The sequence below is a fragment of the Ursus arctos genome, unplaced genomic scaffold (genome assembly GCF_023065955.2).
Source record: "Ursus arctos isolate Adak ecotype North America unplaced genomic scaffold, UrsArc2.0 scaffold_11, whole genome shotgun sequence".
Lineage (NCBI taxonomy): Eukaryota > Metazoa > Chordata > Mammalia > Carnivora > Ursidae > Ursus > Ursus arctos.
In genome coordinates this window covers 66,783,791-66,806,434 of record NW_026622775.1, presented here as the reverse complement: position 1 = coordinate 66,806,434, position 22,644 = coordinate 66,783,791, and the positions used below count along the sequence as shown (strand labels likewise).

The window sequence follows — 22,644 nt, the reverse complement described above, 5'->3', positions numbered from 1 at the left end:
AAGCTCATTTTATTTCTGTTTGTCTTCACTCCATACAGCAGGGGAAAATTTGTATGACGGAGAGGAGGGCTGTGACTTTTTTAAGAGAGGCTGGTAATCGTGTTAAATAACTAACCAAAAATGTCCCAGTGCCAGCAAGACTGTTTGATGACCATGACTCGGTAGGGGAACAAAAAAAAAAAGACAAGAATTTTTTTTTTTTTTTTTTTTGCAAAGTAGTCTTCTCGCCTTGTGTGCACCCATCTGCCCCATGAACTCCTGAAGGACTCTGTTCCTAAGCCCCAGAAACTCTCTGGTGACAGGCGGGAGCAGCGCCATTACTTGGGCAGTCCCGCACAAAATGAGTATGTGTGACCCCTGGCTCAGAAATGAAGAAGAATTTCAAAAAGTCAGCAGCAAGGCATCCACTTAGCAGCTGACCACGGTGCAAACTCGTGGTCTGGCGGAAGGGATTTGACCAGACCGACCCTCCTCGTTCCTGGTTCCACCGCATCCTTCCTGCGATTTGAGGCAAGTTACCAAACCCCTGGAACCTCACTGTTCTCACCTAAAACAGCAGTCTAATAATCCCCATCCCTCCCATGGCTGTCAGACTTTTTTTTTTTTTTTTAAGTCTCAAGCTTGAATGCTATTGTTTAACGTGTTTTCCGTGTTTCTATGGGGAAGGGAGCGCTCTATATTTCGACAGGGTGTATGAATGGCAGGAAAGCCTTTTGGTGGATTAAATATGGGTCCTTCAAAGATTAAGGCAGGGGGCCAAGGGGGACTGCACTTCCTCTCATCTCCAACCTGACACACTTTGCCTCTCTCTGTGTTTTTATTAGCTCGTATCCTCAGTACATCAGTGGCAAGGGTGATGAAACCGGTGGCCGATTTAACTGCCAGGCAGCTGGGTCACTGTCCCGTGGGTCTTGTTGTCATGCTGCGATCTTAAAGTGACCACGGCTGTTTGGGCTGCTGCTTTCCCAAAGACTCCGACAGAGACCATTGAATAGTTAATCAGTGGGAAAGGAAGGGAAGAGGCTGTTGCTTACAGAAAGCACAGAGAAGCTGCTTTGAAAAATCCCAAGGTGGATGAATATCAAGAACACGGTTCCTGCTGTGGGCAGCTGTGTGTGCGAAGGGCAGCCTGAGGGCTTAAAATCAAATCTCCAGCCTGGGTTGGTGCCCCTCCCCGGGGGCCTTGGCCACAGAGGCGAAAGGCCTAAACAGTACAAACTGCAGAAACCCTCAATGCTATCAGATGAGGGTTATCATTCACAGTTATCTTTAACGTTAGCAGCATCGGTGAGTAATGTTTTCTAAGGAAAAAAAAAAAGGAAAGAAAAGAAAAAGAAAGAAAGTGCTCAAGAGAGAGAAAACAGGACGACCGATTTAACAGGGGAGAACTGCAGGCCCCTTACCTGAAACCTTCTCATGTCCCTCGGGTTTCCTGCTGTTTTCAAACAATTCTGATTGCACTTGAGGAAAAATTTTAGAAAGAATCTGTGAAGAGAGAGCAATGTGTTACATTTTGGAGTAAACATTTTTTAAGAGAAAATAGATCTGCATTATATTAGATTTGATTTGAAAGGGATTGTATTTCACGTCTGGGGAATTTCAGCCGGCCCTGCCTGGGAAGGAACACCGCTGACCCCCTGCAATTTGCAAATTTGGATGTTTGCGATCACACGCGGCTCCAGCGGGGTTGAGGATTGTGAAGCGGTTCACAAGCTGGGCTCTGGTGTGTATACCTGCCCCGGAGTTGCAAGGGCACTCTGTCTCCCAAAACTCAGGCTTCCAAAGCAGCAGTGACGCCTGCCGTGCAAAAACGTCTTGCTCCGGGGTAAAAAATGGCATGACTTCACCCAGAATCCCAGGGTTTCTCACGCATGTGGCTTTCAGCTGGTCACACACACCTCCGTGCTCACACACCTCACACGTGTACCCTCACACACAAAGGGCCCCTGATCTTTTTAACCAATGTATATAAAATCAGAAAATGGTACGCTGCCATCCAAAGGCAGGTCCGTGTGCAGGGACACACTAGGGTTTTTGTGACTAATAACAAGTGTGAATGTCCTCTCAGACCTTCTGGAGATTATCCGGGAAAATACAAAGGCACTGAATCATGGTCTAAGGTTATTCATCGTAAGGCACATTTTTAAGCCAACCGTCTCTGAAATAAACTATTTGTGCAATTTTAAAATCAGGCATCTTTAATCAGACAACTACATCGAACCAGAAAAATGGCAGAGGTGGCCTTTTCAGCCATTTACCTATTTTAAGGCATAGGATTTTGTTTCAAAACACAATAAGTTTTTCATTTATCTCACTTGCAGAGTCCTTTTCCTTAAAAAAAAAAAAAAATCCAGCTTTTGCAGTGTTAAAGTCCCAGGTGAGCTAGGCCTATTTCCCTTTCTGTTACTATGACAACGAAATTTTACCGCAGTCCCAAAGTCCCTCCAGAACTCTCACATCCATGCCTTGAATTAGAACTTTAAAGGAAAAGATATACATTTTTTCCCCAGGATTTACCAACAAAAATAAGTAGAAATCAACAATGCTTCCAAAAATTCTATTTTAAAGCAATGGCTGGTGAGATGCTCTCATGGTGACCTTCTGTTTATTTTTATTTTTTTAAGAATCACACAAAAGAATTAGAGAGCGCTCCAGTTAATTGTATTTAGCACTTAAAAAAAAAAAAAACCTGATGGAAAGATAAACAGTGAATGATCAAGGAGGAGAGAATGGGAACCGTGTTCTTCAAACTGGTTTCTGTATTTCAGTCTCTTTTACTCTAGATTTGCTAAAAAATATTTGGCCAAGTGCCCCTGACCCCTATCTATGAATAAAGGTGGGGTGTGAATTTGGAAATAACAGCTAAAATTTTTTTCATGATGTTATAACATCTGCTTTTCACTTCTCTCTCTTCATCTTGGCTGGGCCGGGAGGTTAGGCACGACTTCTTGTGCCGTGAAGGTATCAGGGTCTTTGCCCGAGCTACGTCCGGAGTGACAGGACAGACAAAATGCTCCATGCTGCCTTTTTTTTTTTTTCCTTTTGCTCCGCACTGCTTTATGCAGCGTTCAAATTCACAACCCGCCTTCGCTTCCTAAAGTGCAGTGAAACGTCTGCCGGTAGCAATCAGAGGTTGATCAGCACGCAAACATTTTATTTTTGTAAGGGGAAACGTTCTCGCACTTGTACTTTCACAGGAGAGGCGGCTACCGCCACTCACAATGCACGGAGATGCTCTCATGATATGCTTAAAACTTGTTTTTTCCTCACTTGAGTCTCCTCCCAAACAATAGCCCCCACTCCCACACCACATCTGCCCTCCAATACCCCCAAGCGTGATTTACACCTTTTCCCCTCCTTAAACTAAATCGAGTGCTTCTTCTTCCCAGTGCTTGATTTGGGGAAAGTTTTCCTTCGACTGAGCTCCTTATAATGCACTCTCTGTGGGTGATACTTCCCCTTACCTACCCGACCCTTTCTCTAAAATGTATCTGGCGAACACATTAATGTTTGAGAAGGCGTTATTATATGCATGGTGTGGTAGGTGGAAAAGTGCAGAAGAAATACGTATTTACATGAAATCAAATTGATTTAGGGAAACAAGGGGTCTGCTGAAAGGCTTGATTCAGTTTCAGTTAGGACCCTTATCAATTCTTTGGATGGAAAGTTTTGACTCTTTTGTTGGCGTGGGATCTGAGTCTGTAACGTGCCCAGCCCCTGCACACTGAGCATATAACCTTCTGTTCACAAAGGGGAGGAGAAGGGTGGAGGAGGGTGGGATACGTGGGGAGAGAGAGAAAAATTCTCTTACATTGTATATTGCTTCCTAAAAGAAGGCATAGCAGCTTCTAAATGGCTAGCTCCAGAAATTACGGCCTGGATAGTTTTTGTGTGAACCTAAAAATTAATTTAAAGGAATCCTGGGGGTTTACTGCTACCTCCAATTTTTTCTCTCCCTTTTACTGCTGTCTTCCACCTCCCTCCACCCACCATGCTCAGGGGCTTGATACAGAACCCTTTACTAACTATACCATCCATTAACCACAGGGTGACTTGCAGGGAACAAATCCCCTGGGTCCGGATCCCTATGAAGCCAGAGCTGCCTGGAAAATGTCAGCGCTCTGCACTCAGAAACGGGAAACCCAAATGAATTGCAAGATTCAGACCAAATGTGCAGATTCTCATCAGGATGGAAGCTGTTATTTCCACTTTCTCCAAACAGTGTTGACTACATAAATATTATAACCACTTAGCCCAGTATACTTTGCAAGCCTTCTGATTTCATTTCTTAGGAGTGACCACCAACAATGACAGGGTTATCCTTTTCTCTAGATACAGAGGACTGGAGAAGTGGGATCAAAATGTGAACTCAAGCCAGCACATTGCAACCTGGTTCCTAGGTCAGCTGAGGTGATGTAATGTACCCAATGGCATTTCTTCATTGCACAGATATTTATGACATGCTGACAGTATTCTAGTCTCGACCTGCGCCAACTATGTAACCAAGTTAGCTCACTTTTCTGGACCTCAGTTTGTTCAACTGGGTTTAATGGCTTATCTCTACGGTTCTTCCAACATTAATATTCTATGATGGCAAAGAAAAGTATGTGGAGTTGAGAGCCCTCCAGAAATGGCTACACCGACGGAAAAAACCACTGAAGACAAAAAGACCACGATTTACTGCAGTCTAAGTGGGGTGTGTGCAGGGTTTTCTGAGAGATAGGTCAAAGATAGTGGGGGAAAAATAAGCAGGACAGCTGATCGGTGGACAGTGGGGCATCTTGGGTGATGCCTTGGTCAGAGCAGGCAGTTCCCCGGGGCTTGGACAGGCAAAATGTTGGGTGACCATTGTTATAGGCTCCCTTCCACATGCTTCTGAGACAGGAGAAGGTGGCTCAGGAACATCACCGATCAGAGCCATCTCTGTCCCTGCTCACCATCCTGTGTTTTGGTCCAGTCGCTGAATGGTATAGGGGTCACAGAAGAGAAGGAAAAAAAGTTTGCCAAGTGTCTACTCTGTGCCATACCCTGAGGCTAGGTGCAGGTGTTTCACATACAATGTGTCATTTTTTTCTTACAACAACTTTATGACTAATGAATCATTTCACAGCTGGGAAGAACAAAGTCACCAAAAATTTAAGAATTTTGCCAAGATCACACAGCTTGTACATGGCAGAAACAAGGATTTGAACCTGGGTCTTTCTCACAGCAAGCTCCATCTGGCAGTCTATATTTCCTGAACCAATTAGATTGTGGTGACAGTTGCAGAACTCTGTGAATATATTAAAAGCCATTGAACTGTACACTTTAAATAAGTGAACTTTATACTATGTAAATTATGTCTCAATATAGCTGTTTTAAAAATTTCAGAAAATGGTCTGAAAGAAAGAAAGAAAGAAAGAAAGAAAGAAAGAAAGAAAGAAAGAAAGAAAGAAAGAGAAGGGAAGAAAGAAAAGGGAAGAAGAGAAGGGAAGAAGAGAAGAGAGATGGAGGGTGAGAAGGAGGGAGGGAGGGAGGAGGGAAAGAAAAAGAACAACGTGAAGGATTCTGGTTTCTTGAAGAGTGAAAGGACTATAGCATTCCAAGAGGAAAACACTAGGTCAAAGATAGTTGCATGGAAGTAAATGCCTACTAATGAAAATCCTTGCTGAATTCATTTATTTACCCATTTGATCAATTATGAAGTATATAGTATGTTCCACGAAGGTTCAGACACCATGGCAAATAAGATTGACCAAATCTTTCCTCCCGTGGAGCACACAACCAAACTATTCAAAATACACTTCTTCAGATTCTGAGAGGAATCTGAAGACCCGTGAATATGGGTCTAAGATCTCAGGGGACTGCCCAGCCACCCAGAAATCTCTTTCTCTCCCAATCTCTGGAATATTGGAACACACAGCACTGTTCAAGAATAGAATGAAAGTTCCTAGATTGGGTCTAGACGTGTCCTGAGCCCTTCCCAAACAGAATCTGAGATTCAAACTAGTTGCACAGATAAGGAGCAAAGTCAAGGTCCAGAGGTGGGGCAAGTGGGGAGGGGGGTTGTCTCTAAATCAAAGGAAGGGCAAGTACTTAGTATTCATGCCAAATTCCAAAATTATAACCAATGATCTGACTAGTACAAAACCCAGCATAATTTTGTCCAAATTTGTGGTAGAGGTTATTCAATTCATCTCCCGTTTGAAATCCAAGATATAGTGCCTTCTAAAAAATTGCAATACAAAAAGTGTTGAGGAAAGCACTATGGGAAAGCATGAAAGATTCTTTTGAGAAAAAGATTAGACAGGGATGTGTATCAAAGAATGTGAACTTAGCGCTAGTACCAGCTACCATTAGGCAGAACCTTAGTCTATGCAAAATAATATGTAAAATACCTTTCACTTTAAAACTTATTCCCTTAAAAAAAAATCTAATTCTGCCTACTGTAGGAATAATTTCCGCAATGCCATGGTCACATGTTACACACCATGAAGATGAGAACACCCCCATACTCTCCAAAAGCCAAGAGCAGGGGGTGCTATCTCTCTGTCTCTCTCTCTGTCTCTCTCTCTCTGCTGTGATGGTCACATAAGCAGGCTGGCCCACTGAAGTCCGAGCCATATATAGACTTGATACAGCCTCACAAACCGTGTAGGTGTTTAAAGGCCTAAGTCCATTGATTTTTGAGGAAGACACATTTTATTGGATTAACTACTAACCCTCCTTTTCTAGAGTCCAATAAATAAAAATACAGTTGGCTTCCACTGTTTGCGCGTGCCTCTGAAAAAAAAGATAACTCCTTTCCCTTAAAACACTCATACCATTTCTAAGAACTATCAAATTATCATTTCTAAAAACTATCTGGGATAGGCTGGATCATAAAATCATATTTGAAAGAAATGGGCAGCTGCCTCTCCTCTCCTAGGGCCCTGTCAAGCTTACATCCTATGGGGACTAGGCAGAGTGAGGGGTCCCGCACAGAATGGCTACACCCCTGGGGCCATTTTCTCACTCAGGACAGCCAACATGGCAGCTCACCCTGCTTTATAAGGTACGGAAACCCCTAACTGTGGGGTTTCCACTTAAGACCAGTAAAAAACATGATAATAATGTTCCAGCTTTAATGTAGGTCTTAACTGTGATATCCCCTTTGAACCTTCCTACAACAGAAAGAATACATTTTCCTCTACCAAAAGCCTCTAAGAGATTCCAAATCCAGGCAGCCAAAGTAAGGTGAAGGGCTGCAGTGGGCCCCATGCTTGGGTTGAAGATGATACGCCTTACTGATTGTTTAGGTGTCAGCCCCAGTAAGAAAGGGCCCTGAAGCTTTAAGGGCTTTGTGAAGACTCTCATTGAAGTCCACAAAAATTAAGAGACTCTGGGAGGTCAAACACCCCATTGGCTCTTGCTACGCCTTAAAAACGTGACAATGGGGCATCTGGGAATGCTTCATACTTTCAATCTGCTTGGTAAAATGATGGCCAGCACAAGGATCAAGAAGATCCATGGAAAGGGGAGATGATTTAAAAATTTTGACTGACTGGCTTCTTTAGACTTTAATCAAATACTCATTTTTATAAGCTGATTTTCCATGTAATCCATTTATTTAAACAATCCCTTAAAATGTAAACATAAATACATGAACAGAGTAGGCACAGAATCTTTAATCTCCACAGACATTCCTATGGAAGAGTTTTATGACCATTAAAGCTTATTCACTTAGACTATGTCAATGAAAGGCCATCTCAGATCCGAAAAATGTAAGTTTACAGAAAATTTTGAAGCACTAAATCTTCCTACTTACAACTACACTCACTGTCTCTAACTCCCAATGGCTAAAAGACAAATTATGATGATGATTATAATAACAACAAAGAAACAACCCACCTTCCTCGACTTCTTATTATGTGCCATGTGGGATTTTGTTTCATCCACCCTCATCTGAGGGTAGGAGAATCAACATCTCCATTTTATGGAGGAAATACACAAGACTCAGACAGGTTAGCTTCCTTGCCCGAGGTCAAACAGCTAACAAGTGGAAGAGCTTGGAGGGGAACTCTGCTTTGTCTGACTCTTAAGAGAACCTTCCTCTGGTGGGAGCTTGGCCATGCTTCTTTTGGACAAAAAGGTAGGACCAATGCCAAGCAGCTCTTTGTTTCGGGAGCTACGGCCTCATTGATCCACATGGGGGAGCATGTCTCGTCCTTCATCATACTCTCTGGAAATGAGAGTGAAATCATTCTTCATGTCGCAAAACAAAACAAGCAAGCAAACAAAAATGTCTATCATTCCTATCAGGGCCCGCGTTCTCTAAAAATGTGGTGGCTAGTTTGGAGTGTGTGGAGGAAGATAAGCAAGTCTATCAGATATCAGAGAACAGACCATCTCAAGAACCCACCTGGTCCAAAGACGACAGGGCCCAAGGAGTTGCAGCCCTCTACAAAAAGAATGTCAAGAGATTGCCCTGAGTGGATGAGGAAGATTCAAAGCCATTTGTCCATCAAGACGACGGAGAAAAAAGGCTAGAAGTCAAATGTGTAACCTAAGAAGTTGAATTAAGTCTTGGAAAACATTTTTTGAGAGTCAAGTCACCAAGCTAAATTTTGAAAGCATTACCCAAGGGAGAGAGGAGACTCTCCTCCTTCGGACATTTTTAAATAGACCAGCAAGTTAATTTCTTTGGCAGCATTCTTCTAGGTGGCAGCTCATTGGGGCGTCCCTACCAAGTCATTTCCACATGATGACGAGGCTTCTGCATTACTATTATTATTATTATTAATTATTATTATTATTTGCTTGCTTAGTATTTAGGGTAAAAATTAGGGACCTTTAGTTTCTTCCTCCTGTAACATGATCCTCTAGGCCATTAGTAAGGATTAGTTACCCGCGCAGTGTTTGGGTAAACACCTGGGGCATAGTAAGTTCGCTCCCTCACTTTTTGCTAGGCATGCTCCTGCCACCCTCCCCTACACTGCCCCTTCTTCCCCACCACCTTTTAAAATGGCTCATTTTCCAAACAAAATTATACCAGAGGGAGTTGCCATAAATTCAAATCTGGTTCTCTCTGCATTGTTTCTGTCCAATATTAAACCTCTTCCCTTGATTTTTAGGGAGAGACATTTTCCAAAGAAAAAAAGACGATGCCATTAAATCTATTAGATTGCAGGAAAAGAGGAACAGCAGAAGACGGTGGGTCAAGATCCTTGTCACTGTTTTCAGTAAGCTGTGGTCAGACAAAATCAGTCGGTTCCTAACTGGCAGCAGGCCCCATCAAATCATATTCTGTTCGGCATTCGCTCCAATTACAAGCTCCTGGAAGTGGCATTTCAGTGCAGCAGCAGATCCTTCGTTACCAAACACGCTGCCCCAGGAGTGGATCTGCTGTATTCATTCAGGCACCGGGAGGGAGCAGCTGCCCCCACTGTGTAATTCTGATTCTTTATTGACGGACTTCGTTTCATGATTTCTTCTGAAGTGAAAGTCTCCCATAGCTCAAGTGGCAAACAATTGACTAGCAACCATCGCTGAGGTGCATAAACAAGGGGCCACTTTGATTCTCCGCTTACTTCTGACCAGTAACCCACTATAGTTTCTGAGGACCTGGGGTTATATGTTGGGATTTTTTTTTTCTTCTGTAGTCAGGCAGACATCTTCACTCTCTTGAATTCCATTACTTGGCCACATGAGGTTGGTAGGAAAAAAATCTCCAAGGAAAAGTCCTTGTTTTTGCACTCGGATGAAAATCTGACACCATTAATGAAAATAATAATTGAACTCTTTGGGCTCGAATTGGAATGAAATACAAGACGAAGAGCATGTTTGTAATTCCAATTGTTCCCGTAAAATGTCTTTGGAGGGCTCTTTGCAATGTGTGCAGTTACGTCGTTTCCTTTTTTTGTTTGTTTTGTTTTGTTTTGTTTTGTTTTGTTTTTAACCCAAATCCTCTCTTTGGCCCTATCCCTTCCTCTCTCTTCTGATCAAGAAAAGGAAAAAAGACAGAGGAAAACGGAGCATGTTACCGATTGACTTCAGGAAGCATCTTTCCGTGAGACTTCCGAATTGGAATACAAATCTATTTCCCTTTCTAATGCCACGACTACTCGGGTGAAGGAGAGAAATGAAGTTATTAGCCAGCCATCAGCTTAATGGGTCCTTACCGTCCTATTTCCTTAGCGCCCCTTCTCCCCTTGTGCAGCCTTCCCCTCCCCCTGCCGGCGCTCTGCCCTCCCTGTGAAGCTCATCTATGCTAGGCTGAGCAGTGAACACCAATTACACCAAGAGCCCTTTGCTGCTGCCTGGTCCGCTGGTTTTACTGTTTTGCCAGATGGTTGAGGCCAATGTGTAAAACTCTCTACCCTACCATTAATTCATAACTTGGTAATAACTTTCCCACGGCTCCAGGAAATTGAAATGAAGTGCAAATGTGAATATTTGGAAAGGGAATCAAGGTTGGACAACTCTTTTATACCTGCCAGAGTAGATAACAGTCAGACAAAAGACATCCCTTTTTACACAAGCTAGAATGTTACTTTCCCGAAACTAAGGCGGACTGACTCAATATGCACTATTGGATAAAGTGACCAACAAAGTTCAGAGTTTGGGTCCCTCCTAACATCGCTTTCTCTCTGCAGTTTTAAGCTTTATACGTATTGCACCTATGGGTTCACTCACTAATGACCTTGAGTCTGAGCATCTATGTAATGCTATATTCTTATGACAGAGTCATAGATTAGCAGATATGAGTGCATTCTCTTGCTAAGACAGGACACCATCCAATGTTTGTTAGCATCATTAAACTAAAACTGACTTTTCACCTGCTCCCATACCATATGCAGCTGCAAATTTTTAAATTAAACTATGAAGCCATGCATAAATTTACATATATTACAGACTAGCCTCTCCATTTAACATGCAAATGTACTCCAATGTTTCAGAACACCTTCTGTCGCTAATTAATTTGCTGAATTATAATTAGACTAATCCTGCATAATTAATAAGCACAGATTTTTTTTTAATTTGTAAGCAGCTTGAGGAGATCATTCACTTCCTTCTATAAACTGCTAAGTAAGTGTTAAAAAAAATCTGGAAAGAACATGTGTGAAAAGGTATGTTTGATGTCGCATACAAACTCAAACTAGCGTGGAAGATACAGAAGTCAGTATTGATAAAGGTACATATTTGAAGCCAACATTCAAACAATCAAAAAAATCACATTCAGAGGATGGGGACTAATTCTCCCTTTGTCTCCTTGTATATAATGTTTTATTCTTCGCCTTCTATCCGTCGGATCTTCCAAGATCACAGAGGCGGGAGAGGATTAAAGTAACCGTATGTTGTATTAGGAGAGATAATGATATTAACACTCCACTGTATATCAAAACACTCTGTGCATGCTGGGTGCTTATAAGCCCCTTTGATGGTATTTGGAATCATTTTCATTCTGGCTGCCAAAAACACCCGAGATCCATCTAGTGGAAACAATTAAGTTCCATTAGTACTGTATCCATTCGGTAATGATTACAATGAAGGGTCCCTCTTTAATGCTGAAGAGTACAGTCTCAAAGAAACGTATACATCTGTGCTCTTGAAAATGGGAAACTGTATAGTTTTGCGACCAAGCACAAAGCTCAATTTTGGCCCAAAATATAAACCAGGATCAGGAGAGTCAAGGTATGGGTAGATACCTTGCTCGAAAATTTGAGTCACAGCAGGAATCTGGAAGACCAAGGCAAGCTTAACAGATAGTGATGGGAACTGAGAACAGACCTAAAAAAACAAAGTGGGAAATGCGTGTTCTGGCAGGGGAAGTGATCAAACTTTCAAAGAGACGAGAAATAAAACTTCGGAGAAATAGAAAGCTCCTTGGCCCTCCCACTCAGCTAAATCACTCATATCCGCAGCCAAAAGATCGGTAGGCCAAAAGAACAGAGCCACTTGAAATGTGCCTGGCTGTCTATCCCTGGAGTTTAGGTTTTTACAATGACTCTACACACAATAGCAACTTCTTCTGAAGAACGGGAAACGATTTTCCCAGGTTCATTACCATATACTTCCTCGTTACTAGTCAGCCAACATTTTTTTTTCACAAAGCAAGTACATAAGGTAGCTTAGGAGTTGAGATGAAAATTAGGAGTCCTCTCAGAGGCCTGTGGCCACAGCCAGGAGCAGATTCCAGGGGGTCGAACCAAGGGGCAGCTTTTGCTTCTGCCCCGAGAGGCATTTACCTTAGACCCCAACTATGTCATGGGGTCGTTGCAGTGACTAACCAGATTGAGAAAAATATTTTGAAAGCACCTGGAAAAAGTGCAACAATTTTTCTGAGCTAAGCAATGTTATTACTTGGATAGTTTGGAAACATAAGACATTTGGACAGTTTCTCTGAGCCAGACCGTAGCGTTTGCTTTTGGTTTCCACCTGAAGAGATTAACCAGTTTAGGAGGATTCTTAAAAGCCTAAAAGAAAGGGAGCGTTCTGTGTCTTTCGTAGTTACACAGAAGGAACATAACAGCTGGAATAATAATATGAATAAGAGGCTAAAATTATTCTCTTTCAAAAAAATACGCGAATAGCCATGGAAATCCTTAATAACGTCTTTACCTTTCAAGAAAAATCATTTTAATGTACTGTGTTGGATGGACCCAGCACGCTACATCCTATCTGAAGCAGAGCTTAGAGATAGAAAGAGCCAGAAGGTCACCCAGTCAAGCCCTACATATGGAGAGGCAAGTGATTTGGTTTCGGTTTTGGGTTTTTTGGATCTTCTCTTCAGCTTTACCCAGCCAATTTCAAAATACATACCCGTGGGAGAATGCTGAGAGGAAACAGTTGTGACCCATGTGGAGTTAGGTTTTGAGACATTCCTGACAAGTTATTAGGGAGAAAGAGAAATGACTTCGTGGCATTTAAACACTAAGGTGTAGAGCAATTAGTTAACAAATCCACATCACCCTTGGCTAATGGGTTTTTCCCCTCACATACACATTCCAGAAAATTTCTCTAATTTTACTTCTTAGTAAGAAGATTTTCTCCCATGAACATCATGTCTAGTTTATTCTTGTGATTCATTCTGTCGCCTTCCTTCTCTCTCCCCCATTCCCAAATTCAGGATGGTATGTTGTGCTTCTTAAGGGCTACATAAAAATTGTCAGGGTGGGGGGCAGGGGGTGAGCTGGGAAGAAGGGGTGACTGAAGAAAAGCTGAGATGATAATGACATCAGAGAGCTACCTCATCTGAAGAGTATGGCGGCTTGCATCCGCTCTAGCCACGGAGACCTGTGTTAACAGTTAATGTAACCTTCATGCCAAAAGAGGAAAAAAGAAAGAAAGTGTAACCTGACAGGTAGCAGGTGGTACATATGGAATTATCATTGGCTATTAACACCAGGTCGGGTATCATATTAGCCACTTTCAGACTGCATTTGCCAAACCCACATAAAAATATAAAACCAGGTATTTCAATATTCTGTCACTCCCTTAGCAAAACAGATTTTCTTATATTACTCACAGTAGAGTCAGCCGGCTTTCATTAGAATTTTTTTAACTTTTTTTTTTCTTAAAGGAAGCACTAAACCTAAATGATATAAAAGAGAAACTGGGACAAAAATCAGGTCAAGAATTTGATACAAAAAGCATCCAGATAAAGCTAATAATATTCCAGAGTGTTGTCAGTATAGCAGAATATGATGACATTAGTCTAATCTCAACCCAACCTCTATATCTACATGAAGTTCTGGAAATCAGGCATTATTTCTGATTGGCTTTTCTTTTCTTTCTTTTTTTTTTTCCATTCAAACTTTGCTGATTCTAAAGCCTCTATTTACTTTATGGGTATCATTAACTTTTCGGAAATGTCCAAATCTTGGCACCAAAAATGAAATCTTGCTTTTAAATGCATTGAAGAGATTTTTATCTGTTCTACTTTTCTTCATTCTCTATAATACCACTGCATTTTGTACTAACTCTGGTTTTCTCACAAAGGCCACTACCTATCGGTTCTCACTTCACCCATGAGTAGATAACTAGTATCTCCTCTCCCCCCATTTTGGGGGGCGGCAGAGGGAAAGAGAGAATCTTAAACGGGCTCCGTGATGCAGGGCTCAATCTCAGGACCCTGAAAATCATGACATGAGACAAAATCAAGAGTTGAATGCTTATCTGCCTGAGCCACCCAGGCACCCGTAGATTTTCCCTTCATTTTCTCTTTAAAAAACAGAGGCTCCAATGAAAAGTCTCCTGATGGAACCAGATTCAAGCACTCTTCAGCGGGAACAGAAGCAGTCCCTGGCACTTCTCCTGGGCCAGCCTACTTTCCTAATCTTCTCTTCCATACCACATCATATTGTTGCTCAATATGCTGGATTCCTAGAACAAGGTGACATGGAGCCACTTTTTTTCAAAAATGGAGGCTAGGCATAAAAACCTCCCCCTTGATTTGAGTGACAGGGACTTCCTTCCCCCAGGTCAACAAGAAAGTCTGAAGGTAAACGAGGAAGATTCACGTGACATCCATATGTCCGTCCCAGTTTGCTTAAAGCAAGAACTTAAGTCCACTTTAAGGTTTGAAAAGTCCTAGACCTAGCCTAGACAAAACTCTACCTTTTCAAATAACTTCTAAACTAATGAAAATTGTTTTTCTTCTTTTAACCCAGTTTTTATGATATGCAGTGTTTTACAAGTCCAGGCCATTTCTAAAGATGAGAGTTGATTTAAGGTACTTACTCCTGCCCTTCATTAAATAAGATCTGTTCTCACAGCCAAGTGTAGTAGAATGTGTCTATACAGTACATTCGCTTGAGACCATAAAATCACGATGCCTCAAATAAGGAAAACCTTTCTTGAGAAAAAGGTCGTGAGTATATTTGGTATCTACGAACATCCTCAACTTTAATAGTTCAACCACTCATTTCCTTCACCAGAACAGATGTCATTGCTGCATCAAAAGACACAACACACACACAGACACACAAAACAGGGTAGCACAAAAGGTATATAAGAGTTGCATCTAGTCCCCAAAACTTGGTTGAGGCTTTCAATGCCATTGGCTTTCTCACCCTCCAAAACACCTTTGAAATAAGTGCTGATAAGCCAAATGGACCATCACAAGTTCTTTTTGGAATATGGGAGAGAAGTCAATAAATGGCTAAAATTTTAGCATCACGAGGGGAAGAAAGGGTGGATAATTAATAAGCTTGATATTCAATAATCTGCAAAATCCAGAGACTCGGCTTTACCCATATGAGCCTTCCCTGCCCCAAAGCTTAGAGTTGAGTTTGTGGCTTCTCCGCATGCGGTAGATAATGGAACGCAGCAATTAAAGAAAAAAATTACTTCCCTTGGGGAGTCAACAACTGACCTGGAAGTAAAATATCTCAGCCCTGCATTCAGAGGCCACAGAGCCTGTTCTGCTTTCTCAGGGAGCTGCCAGGACTCAAGCGAGCAGTAGGACTGGGTCCAGGAGCATGGGAAAGCAATGGCCACAGCTCCCTGGGGAAGAAGCACGGAAGGTCGCACAGCCACGCTGGGAGAAAGGCAGATCTGTCCAGCCCAGCGTTTTCTGCTGACTCGGACGCCAGGGATCCAATGCCAGCCTCTCCCTGGCAAAGCCATCAGCAGGATCACCATCCCCAGAAATGGCCCAGAAACGCCACTGGCCCAACACCATCACAAGGAAGTCATCTTGGTTCATGCATGAGTCAGAATTTATTGGCTGCACACTAGTACTGAGTTGAAGCTACAATTCTACCATTCTTCCTGGTAGAATCCTGCCTTGAAATATGACAGAACAGGAAAAAAGCATGCCCGTTTTTGTTACCATCCCTCGGCTTGCCCATGTGATTACAGTTAAGCCACGCTGAGCTAACAGTTCAGCATCTGGTCCACGTCTAAAGTTCTTCATTTTCTAAGAAAAAGGAGATTTCATCACTCCCAGGAACAGGACAGCTTTAAGTTTTCTTTAGATACTGCAAGTTCCAAACTGATCAAAATGTGTTTCCATGTCCCTGCTTTGTTATCTAGGGTCTTGAGTCGGGGGTAAGGAGGGGCACTTAAGTTCAAGTTTAAGATATAGTCCAACTGAGAGGCCCAGGTGTAGTTCACAGTCTTTCACAGTTTGTCCTCATCTTTAGGCTTATGATTTTGTTAGGAGTATATTCTATCTTGAAGCTGGCCACGATTATAATAACAAAGGCTTTTTCAGTGAACAAAGCTAGGCAGGTGGACTTTTATATTACAATTTTTAAAAGCGATAAAGTAGTTCCCCAAAATTAGTGGACTCATTTTGGTTTTAACCTGACCATTTTCACCTGGGCTGAATGTTTACTCTTCTCATAATGAGAGGACTCATTGAAAAGTGAAGATAAATGTCACCCACATTTCATGTGATCTATAAAATTAATCTCCCATGCTTATGTTAATACCGATAATGTAGTGTAGGAGGCAGTGTGACCCAGAGCATAAGACTTAAGAGTAAGGCTAGCGTGTTCAATTACTACCTATAATACCGACAATATTTGCACCTCTCTGTTTCACTGCTTACTCTCGGCACTCATACACGCTCCCTCACATATCTTCCCTGTAAAATTGGGTATTACCTCAGGGAGATGCTGGGAGAATTACTTAGGTGCTTTGGGAAACAACTTAAAACACCTTTTAGAACTTTCTTGTGAAATAGCAGAGATTGTTAATGTCCCCACCATGGCGTCAGTCTTCGGTAAATAACCATGACACATTTAGCAAATTGTCTTTCTACTCGGTGAAAAACGATCCCACGCAGGTAACCCTCCACCCAAAGGGTTCCATTTATTTCCAGAGAAGAGATGACACAGAAGGAGAGCTCCGTGGTTAGTAATTAAGTCACCAAGTTAAGAAGAGATCAATGCTTACACTTTAGGGGTTAAACCAAGAGCCGATTACAGCACGAAGGAATTCATGTTCTGTATTCAGCTGTAAAATAAAGCAGGAGTTCTGTGTTTGGTGTCTGAGACATCTTTCGGAACACTAAATCAATTTAATATCAATAATTGCCAGATAGATGCTAGATTAAATGAACCAACACAGATAGCTTTGTTCACAGAGAAAACAGGGCCAAATGGCCTGCATTAGCATGACTAATCCCGAAGTTCTGTGGTTCGATAATCAGACGTCTAGGCTTGAATTGTGACTCTCGCAATACATAGTGTGATATAAGACACTGTAAATCCAGCCATTCTGTGCCTTTAACATACATGCAGAATATCAGAACAGCAAGGTGACATTTACTGCATCCCTATAAGCCACGACTGCACCCACTGGTGCTCCGAAACACGCCAGACGCACAGAAAATGAGGAACCCACTCTTCAGCACAGGGCTGAGGCTTGTCCCAGACCTGTTTCTGGGGTGCTTTAGAAACACCCGCTTTGGCCTTGGGGGGACAATCTTAACAGGAGTTTCAAAAACCAGGCCTTTCTTCACAGCTCTCCAGCAGCCCCGTGATGCTGGTCCCTTTCCTCTTGTGGTGATTATAGGACCGAATGGGCCCTGTAACTGAAGGCTTGGTAGTATTTTCACCTCAGACCCAGAGAATGTTTCCCTTTTTTGGAAATTTGAACATATCTTTTTTTCCTCGTAACTTCTCAATTTTGAAAATTATAACAAATTTCATCCCTAAACTACCCTGTGGATTTCAGGTTTTCTCTCAGGCTCTCTTAACTAGAAAAGAATGGGCTTTTCAGAAAACCAGGGGCGTACAAAACCGAGCTGAGGAAGGTCATCAGAGTGACTGGTGTGGGTGGAAACTGGGGAATTGTCAGGGCCTGGGTTCCACCACGGACAGTTGGACGTGCAGGGATGTATTGGCAGAGCGCTGGGAACCTTGCAGAAGGGGGCTGTGGACGTTATCATGTCCTGGCCCTGATTCGCTAATCCTCAAGTCCACCCCCTCACCCCTAACCTACCATTACATCACCTCAGCCAGTCCTTGTGAATACACTTCACCAGCTGCCCTTTGAAGAGTGAGTGAGCCTGTGTGTGTGTGTGTGTGTGTGTGTGTGTGTGTGTGTGTGTGTGTGTGAACTGCCAGAAACACAGAATAGCTCTTCAGGGCCTAATCACTGGGCGGCCAAACCTCTGGACAGTCTCCTTTGGAGGTCTGTGAGCCTCGGGTCGGAGCAGCTGCCTCTGAGTCATGGTGGGCTGTGGGGCCCCAAATCCCTTCATAGCTGATCTGGGGAGAGGGAGAAAGTACTCAACTTTTCATTTCCATGATAGAAAGGAAGATTTTTTTTTTAAACCCTTACAGCCCATGCAGGGAATGCATTTTAAAGTCAAGCATGACTCTCCCTATACTTTGGTTTTGAAAATCGCAGACTCTGATTATAAATGTTCCTAGAGCACAACTGATAATGTGCAAGTACCAGCCAATTCCTTGCAGGCTTAACTCCCCTTTGCTACGCACGTATGCACGTGTGTGTGTTGATTACTGTAACGTTTCTCTCACTTTCTCCGATTCACACAACTACAAAGTAGTCCTTAACTGCCCTACCTAACAGGTGCCCTAAGGAGTTCTTGACTCAAACATGCAGTCAGCTCAGAGGGGCAAAGAGAATCCTTCTACTGTGAGGCAGGACCACCAGCTGCATGTCCCCAGGTACTGCGGCAACAATGCAAAGTGGGAGGAGAACCTCTTTACCCTCTCCACGTGGCTGCCTGGTTGGGAAATCAAGGGTTTCTGTGAATTCTCTGGGACCGAGTCAAAGGCAGGCCGGCTCACCCACTGTGGATGCTATTGCAAAGGAAGGCGTTTAGGAGACCATGTCCAGCCGATGAAGTCTCTCCACCCACCCCCACCTCTCCTGTCTTCCTAGTGTTCTTCTCAAGTTTTGCTATGAACAATACACCAGTGCTTGGACTGGATGGTGATCCAGTCTCTCGGGGAAATAGCGTGAAGAGGTGGATAAGACGTGTGCCTCTGTGAGCGGAACATCAGTCTTTATACCTCAACTTCAGCAAAGGAGACATAGCTTTCTCTCTAGGCATTCCCCTTCTCTGATTCAGAGTTCACCATATTAAGGTTTTCATTTAGTCAGAAAGTGTGCATTGGTCCCAATCTCTGTGACGCTCTTTGACTCCCCTGACGTTCTACCAACTCACAGAGGCACAAGTCCCTCCCACATTTCCAGGCTATTTGCCAAGAGATTTGAACACCATCAACCCAGGCAATCAATTATTGTTGCATATAATACTTGAGAAGTACACTAGAAAGTTCTATTCCTAACCTTTGGAGCCATCCAGTGTCACCAAACTACCCAGATGGTATGAGAAGAGGATCTCCACCAGATCAGAAATCCCCGGAAATCAAGAAGGAAGTCCCTGTGATCCTTAGGGGCCAGCAAGAAGACCTGGAAGTTCCTGGATGCAGGGAAAGGACTGTGATAGTTTTGAGCGTCAGCTCGGCTAGCCTCTAGTGCCCGGTTAGTTAATCAAACATTAATCTAGGTGTTGCTGTGGAGCTCTTTGTAGTATGTGGTTAACATCTGCAATCCGTCAGCTTTAAGGAAAGGAGATTACCTTCCTGATGTGGGTGGGTCTCAGCCAGTTGGTTGAAGGTCTAAAGCAAAAACTGACGTTCCCTAAAGAAGAGATTCTGCTTCAAGATTATAGCACCAACCCTCCCCCTCCCAAATTTCCAGGCAGCAAGGCTGCGCCATGGGTGTTGGATTTGCTAACCCCCACACCATCACTGCATGAACCAATTCATACACATATATAATCTCCTATTGGCTCCTCCCTAGAAAGAATTTCCATCATTCTAGAAACTTAAAGATGAAAAGAACCTAACAGTAGCAAAGAGTAGGAACTTTTCTGCCTGAGCAGGTAACTCCTGGGTGAGCCGTCCTATTCTGGGTGCGCATCAAGCCTCCTGCGGACCCTGCCTTTCTGAGTGGTAGAAGAAGGGGCGGGGGTGGGAGGAGGAACGGGAAGTATTGCTGTGATTCATGCTGCTGTGGCCTCACGACAGTCATTTTTACACACCAGACTGAAAAGTACTCAATTGGAACTTAAACCCTAAACTGAGTGAGTTTACATGATATTGTTGTTATTACGGAGTAGCTACAGTGAACATGTGTCAAGTACTGTGGGCTTGCCCTTCCTTCTCTGGGAAATGCTCTATTTTTCCAGAAGGTTCCATAACTCTGATAAGAAAACCTTGTCAAAAACAGAACCTGGCCTGCACTGTCTCAGGCAAAGACCAGAATGTATTTATTCCATTCAATAAAAATGGAAGTAGAAGGAATCATGCCCATTGTAGGAAAGAAGGCGGCTTGTGCCCTTCTCTCCACACAACTGTAGCCAAACTGTTAGAAACGGTCAGAAAGGGGTTAGAATCTGGTAGGGGTGAAAGTTTTTCTTTAGGATGAATTCAGGTAGGGGGAAAAAATGCACAGTTAGCATGGATTCCTGAAGTCTTTAGCCAGCTTTCTTGGGGTTGTTGGGTACCCGAGATGTGCATGCTGAACCTGCACGGGCTGTGGGAAGAGACCCTTTAGGTACCTGGTCATTCCGGGCTTGAGTCTTTGTGCTCGCTGTGGAAGAGAGCGAGAACCCCCAGACTTTTCACCTGCTCTGATTCGATACATTTCACCCTGCAGATGGAGACTGGAAATGAACTAGAGGACAAGCGTCTTCCATCAGGAAGCAGACCAGACTTGGTGGGACCACAAACACCCCAGGAAACAGTCCCTGCTTTCCAACATGAACCTGCTGTATACATGGGAGCCCCTATTCTACAGGACACATAGCATATCAACACTCGATGCATGGTAGTTCTTAGTATCATTATGTTTAGTTCAAAAGGAACTGTACAGAGAGAGTGCAATTGAAAATAATACACCTGCCGAGGGAATGCCCAGGGCTGGGGGGAAGGGGCACCTGCGGGCTGGGCCCACTGGGGTCCATGGTCTACCAGGGCAGTGTTCTCTTTAGCAGCACTGTATGAAGAGGGGCTGGAGCTGGGCTGGAGGTTGGAAGCTCACATCCCATCAGTAGGGCCCAAGGCCAAGGGGCCCAGGCAGAGTCAATTAAAAAAAAAAAAAAAGAGGGGTGCCTGGGTGGCTCGGTCAATTAACCATCCGACTCTTGATTTCAGCTCATGATCTCAGGGTGGGGACACCGAGCCCCACATTGGGCTCTGCGCTTAGGAGGGAGTCTGCTGGAGATTCTCTCTCTCCCTCCGCCCCTCCCCCTGCTCACTCTCTCCCCCCCCACCAAATCAAATAAATCTTTTTAAAAAGAGAGAGAGAGAAAGGAAATAATGCACCTAATTAATGCTTATTGAATATTGGCCAGGGATCTGCTTGTAGTTCATGTGAACACTCACAATAATCCTATGAGACAGGTAGCTGTAATATCCTCATTTTACCCAAATAGGGAAACCAAGGTATAAAGAGGTAAAGGGACCTGCACAGGGCCCCATGGCTCCTGGATGGTGAAGAGACATGAGCCCAGGCAGCCTAGATCCAACTCCTGCTAGGTAAAGAAGTAATCATTGCAATTTCCTTTTTTTTTTTTCTGAAGCATTTTATCAGGGTTTATCAGGTCACTTAAAGCGCCTCATACACTGTTTATTGAGAGCACGCACTTAATACAGCTATTTATTGTGTGCTTATTATGTTTTTAAGGCAGAAAACTTCTCCAACTTCGCATTTATTCACTTTGTCCCTTCATTCCTTCCTATCGGGTATTTTTCTATTCTGCTTTTGAAATCTTGTAAGGTCTACCCATCTTTGGGGGCTCACACACACACACACACACACACACACACACACACACATCATCTCCTTTATAAATCTCCATCCTTCGGTCCACAGTCTTACTCCCCTCCTTGGCATATCTACACACACCCATGAAGAAGGTCATCCTGGTCCTGGGCATCCTTCACAGCCCCGCCCCCTGCCCCAAGCTGCACCTTTTCCAGATCCAGATAAGTAGTGGGGGGAGGAGTAATGCTGGGGCTGTGATAGAAAGGTCTAAGGGGCGCCTGGTGGCTCAGTCGGTTAAGCATCTGCCTTCAGCGCAGGTCATGATTCCTGAGTCCCAGGATTGAGTTCTGCATCAGGCTGCTGGCTCAGTGGGGAGTCTGCTTCTCCCTCTGCCCTTCACCCTGCTGTGCGCTCTCTCTCTCTAATAAATAAATAAATAAAATCTGAAAGAAAGAAAGAAAGAAAGAAAGAAAGAAAGAAAGAAAGAAAGAAAGAAAGAAAGAAAGATCTAAGGTTTACACAACAGAGAGACAGATAAAAACAGAAAGGGACAGAGAAAGAGGGGTAGAGGGCAGGAGCGGGGGAGGGGGAGACCTTAGAAGAATGGAGCATGAGCTGTGGCGATACAGACTTCATGGTAGCTGAGGGTGGGAGAGGGATGGAGAATAAAATGATGAGGCAAAAGTCTTATGAATGGAGTTCCCTTTAATTACTTTACTGTTCCTTGAAAGACGCCTAGAAGAAAATGAATTACTTCCAATTACTTTTAGCTACTGAAAGGTTGGGATGTGACACCATGCTGAGACAGGCACGCACAGACTTTTGGCTTTATTCACACTACACTCCAAGGCTCCTCCAAGATCCTGTGTACTTCTGGACTGTACTGCTCATTTGGTACTTAATTTTAAGCTGACTCGCAGTGTGTCG

At 43.4% G+C, this 22,644-nt stretch overlaps 1 protein-coding gene across 3 annotated transcripts in view; it reads right to left on the bottom strand.

Moving 5' to 3' along the window:
- Nucleotides 1-22,644, bottom strand: part of EBF2 (EBF transcription factor 2) — a 186,990-nt gene that overhangs the window by 54,606 nt on the left and 109,740 nt on the right. For all 3 annotated transcript variants that reach the window (XM_057310199.1, XM_026518969.4, XM_026518970.4), the window contains exon 7: nt 1,404-1,485. In XM_057310199.1, the coding sequence (XP_057166182.1) occupies nt 1,404-1,485 (82 nt within the window). The remainder of the gene's footprint in view (nt 1-1,403; nt 1,486-22,644) is intronic.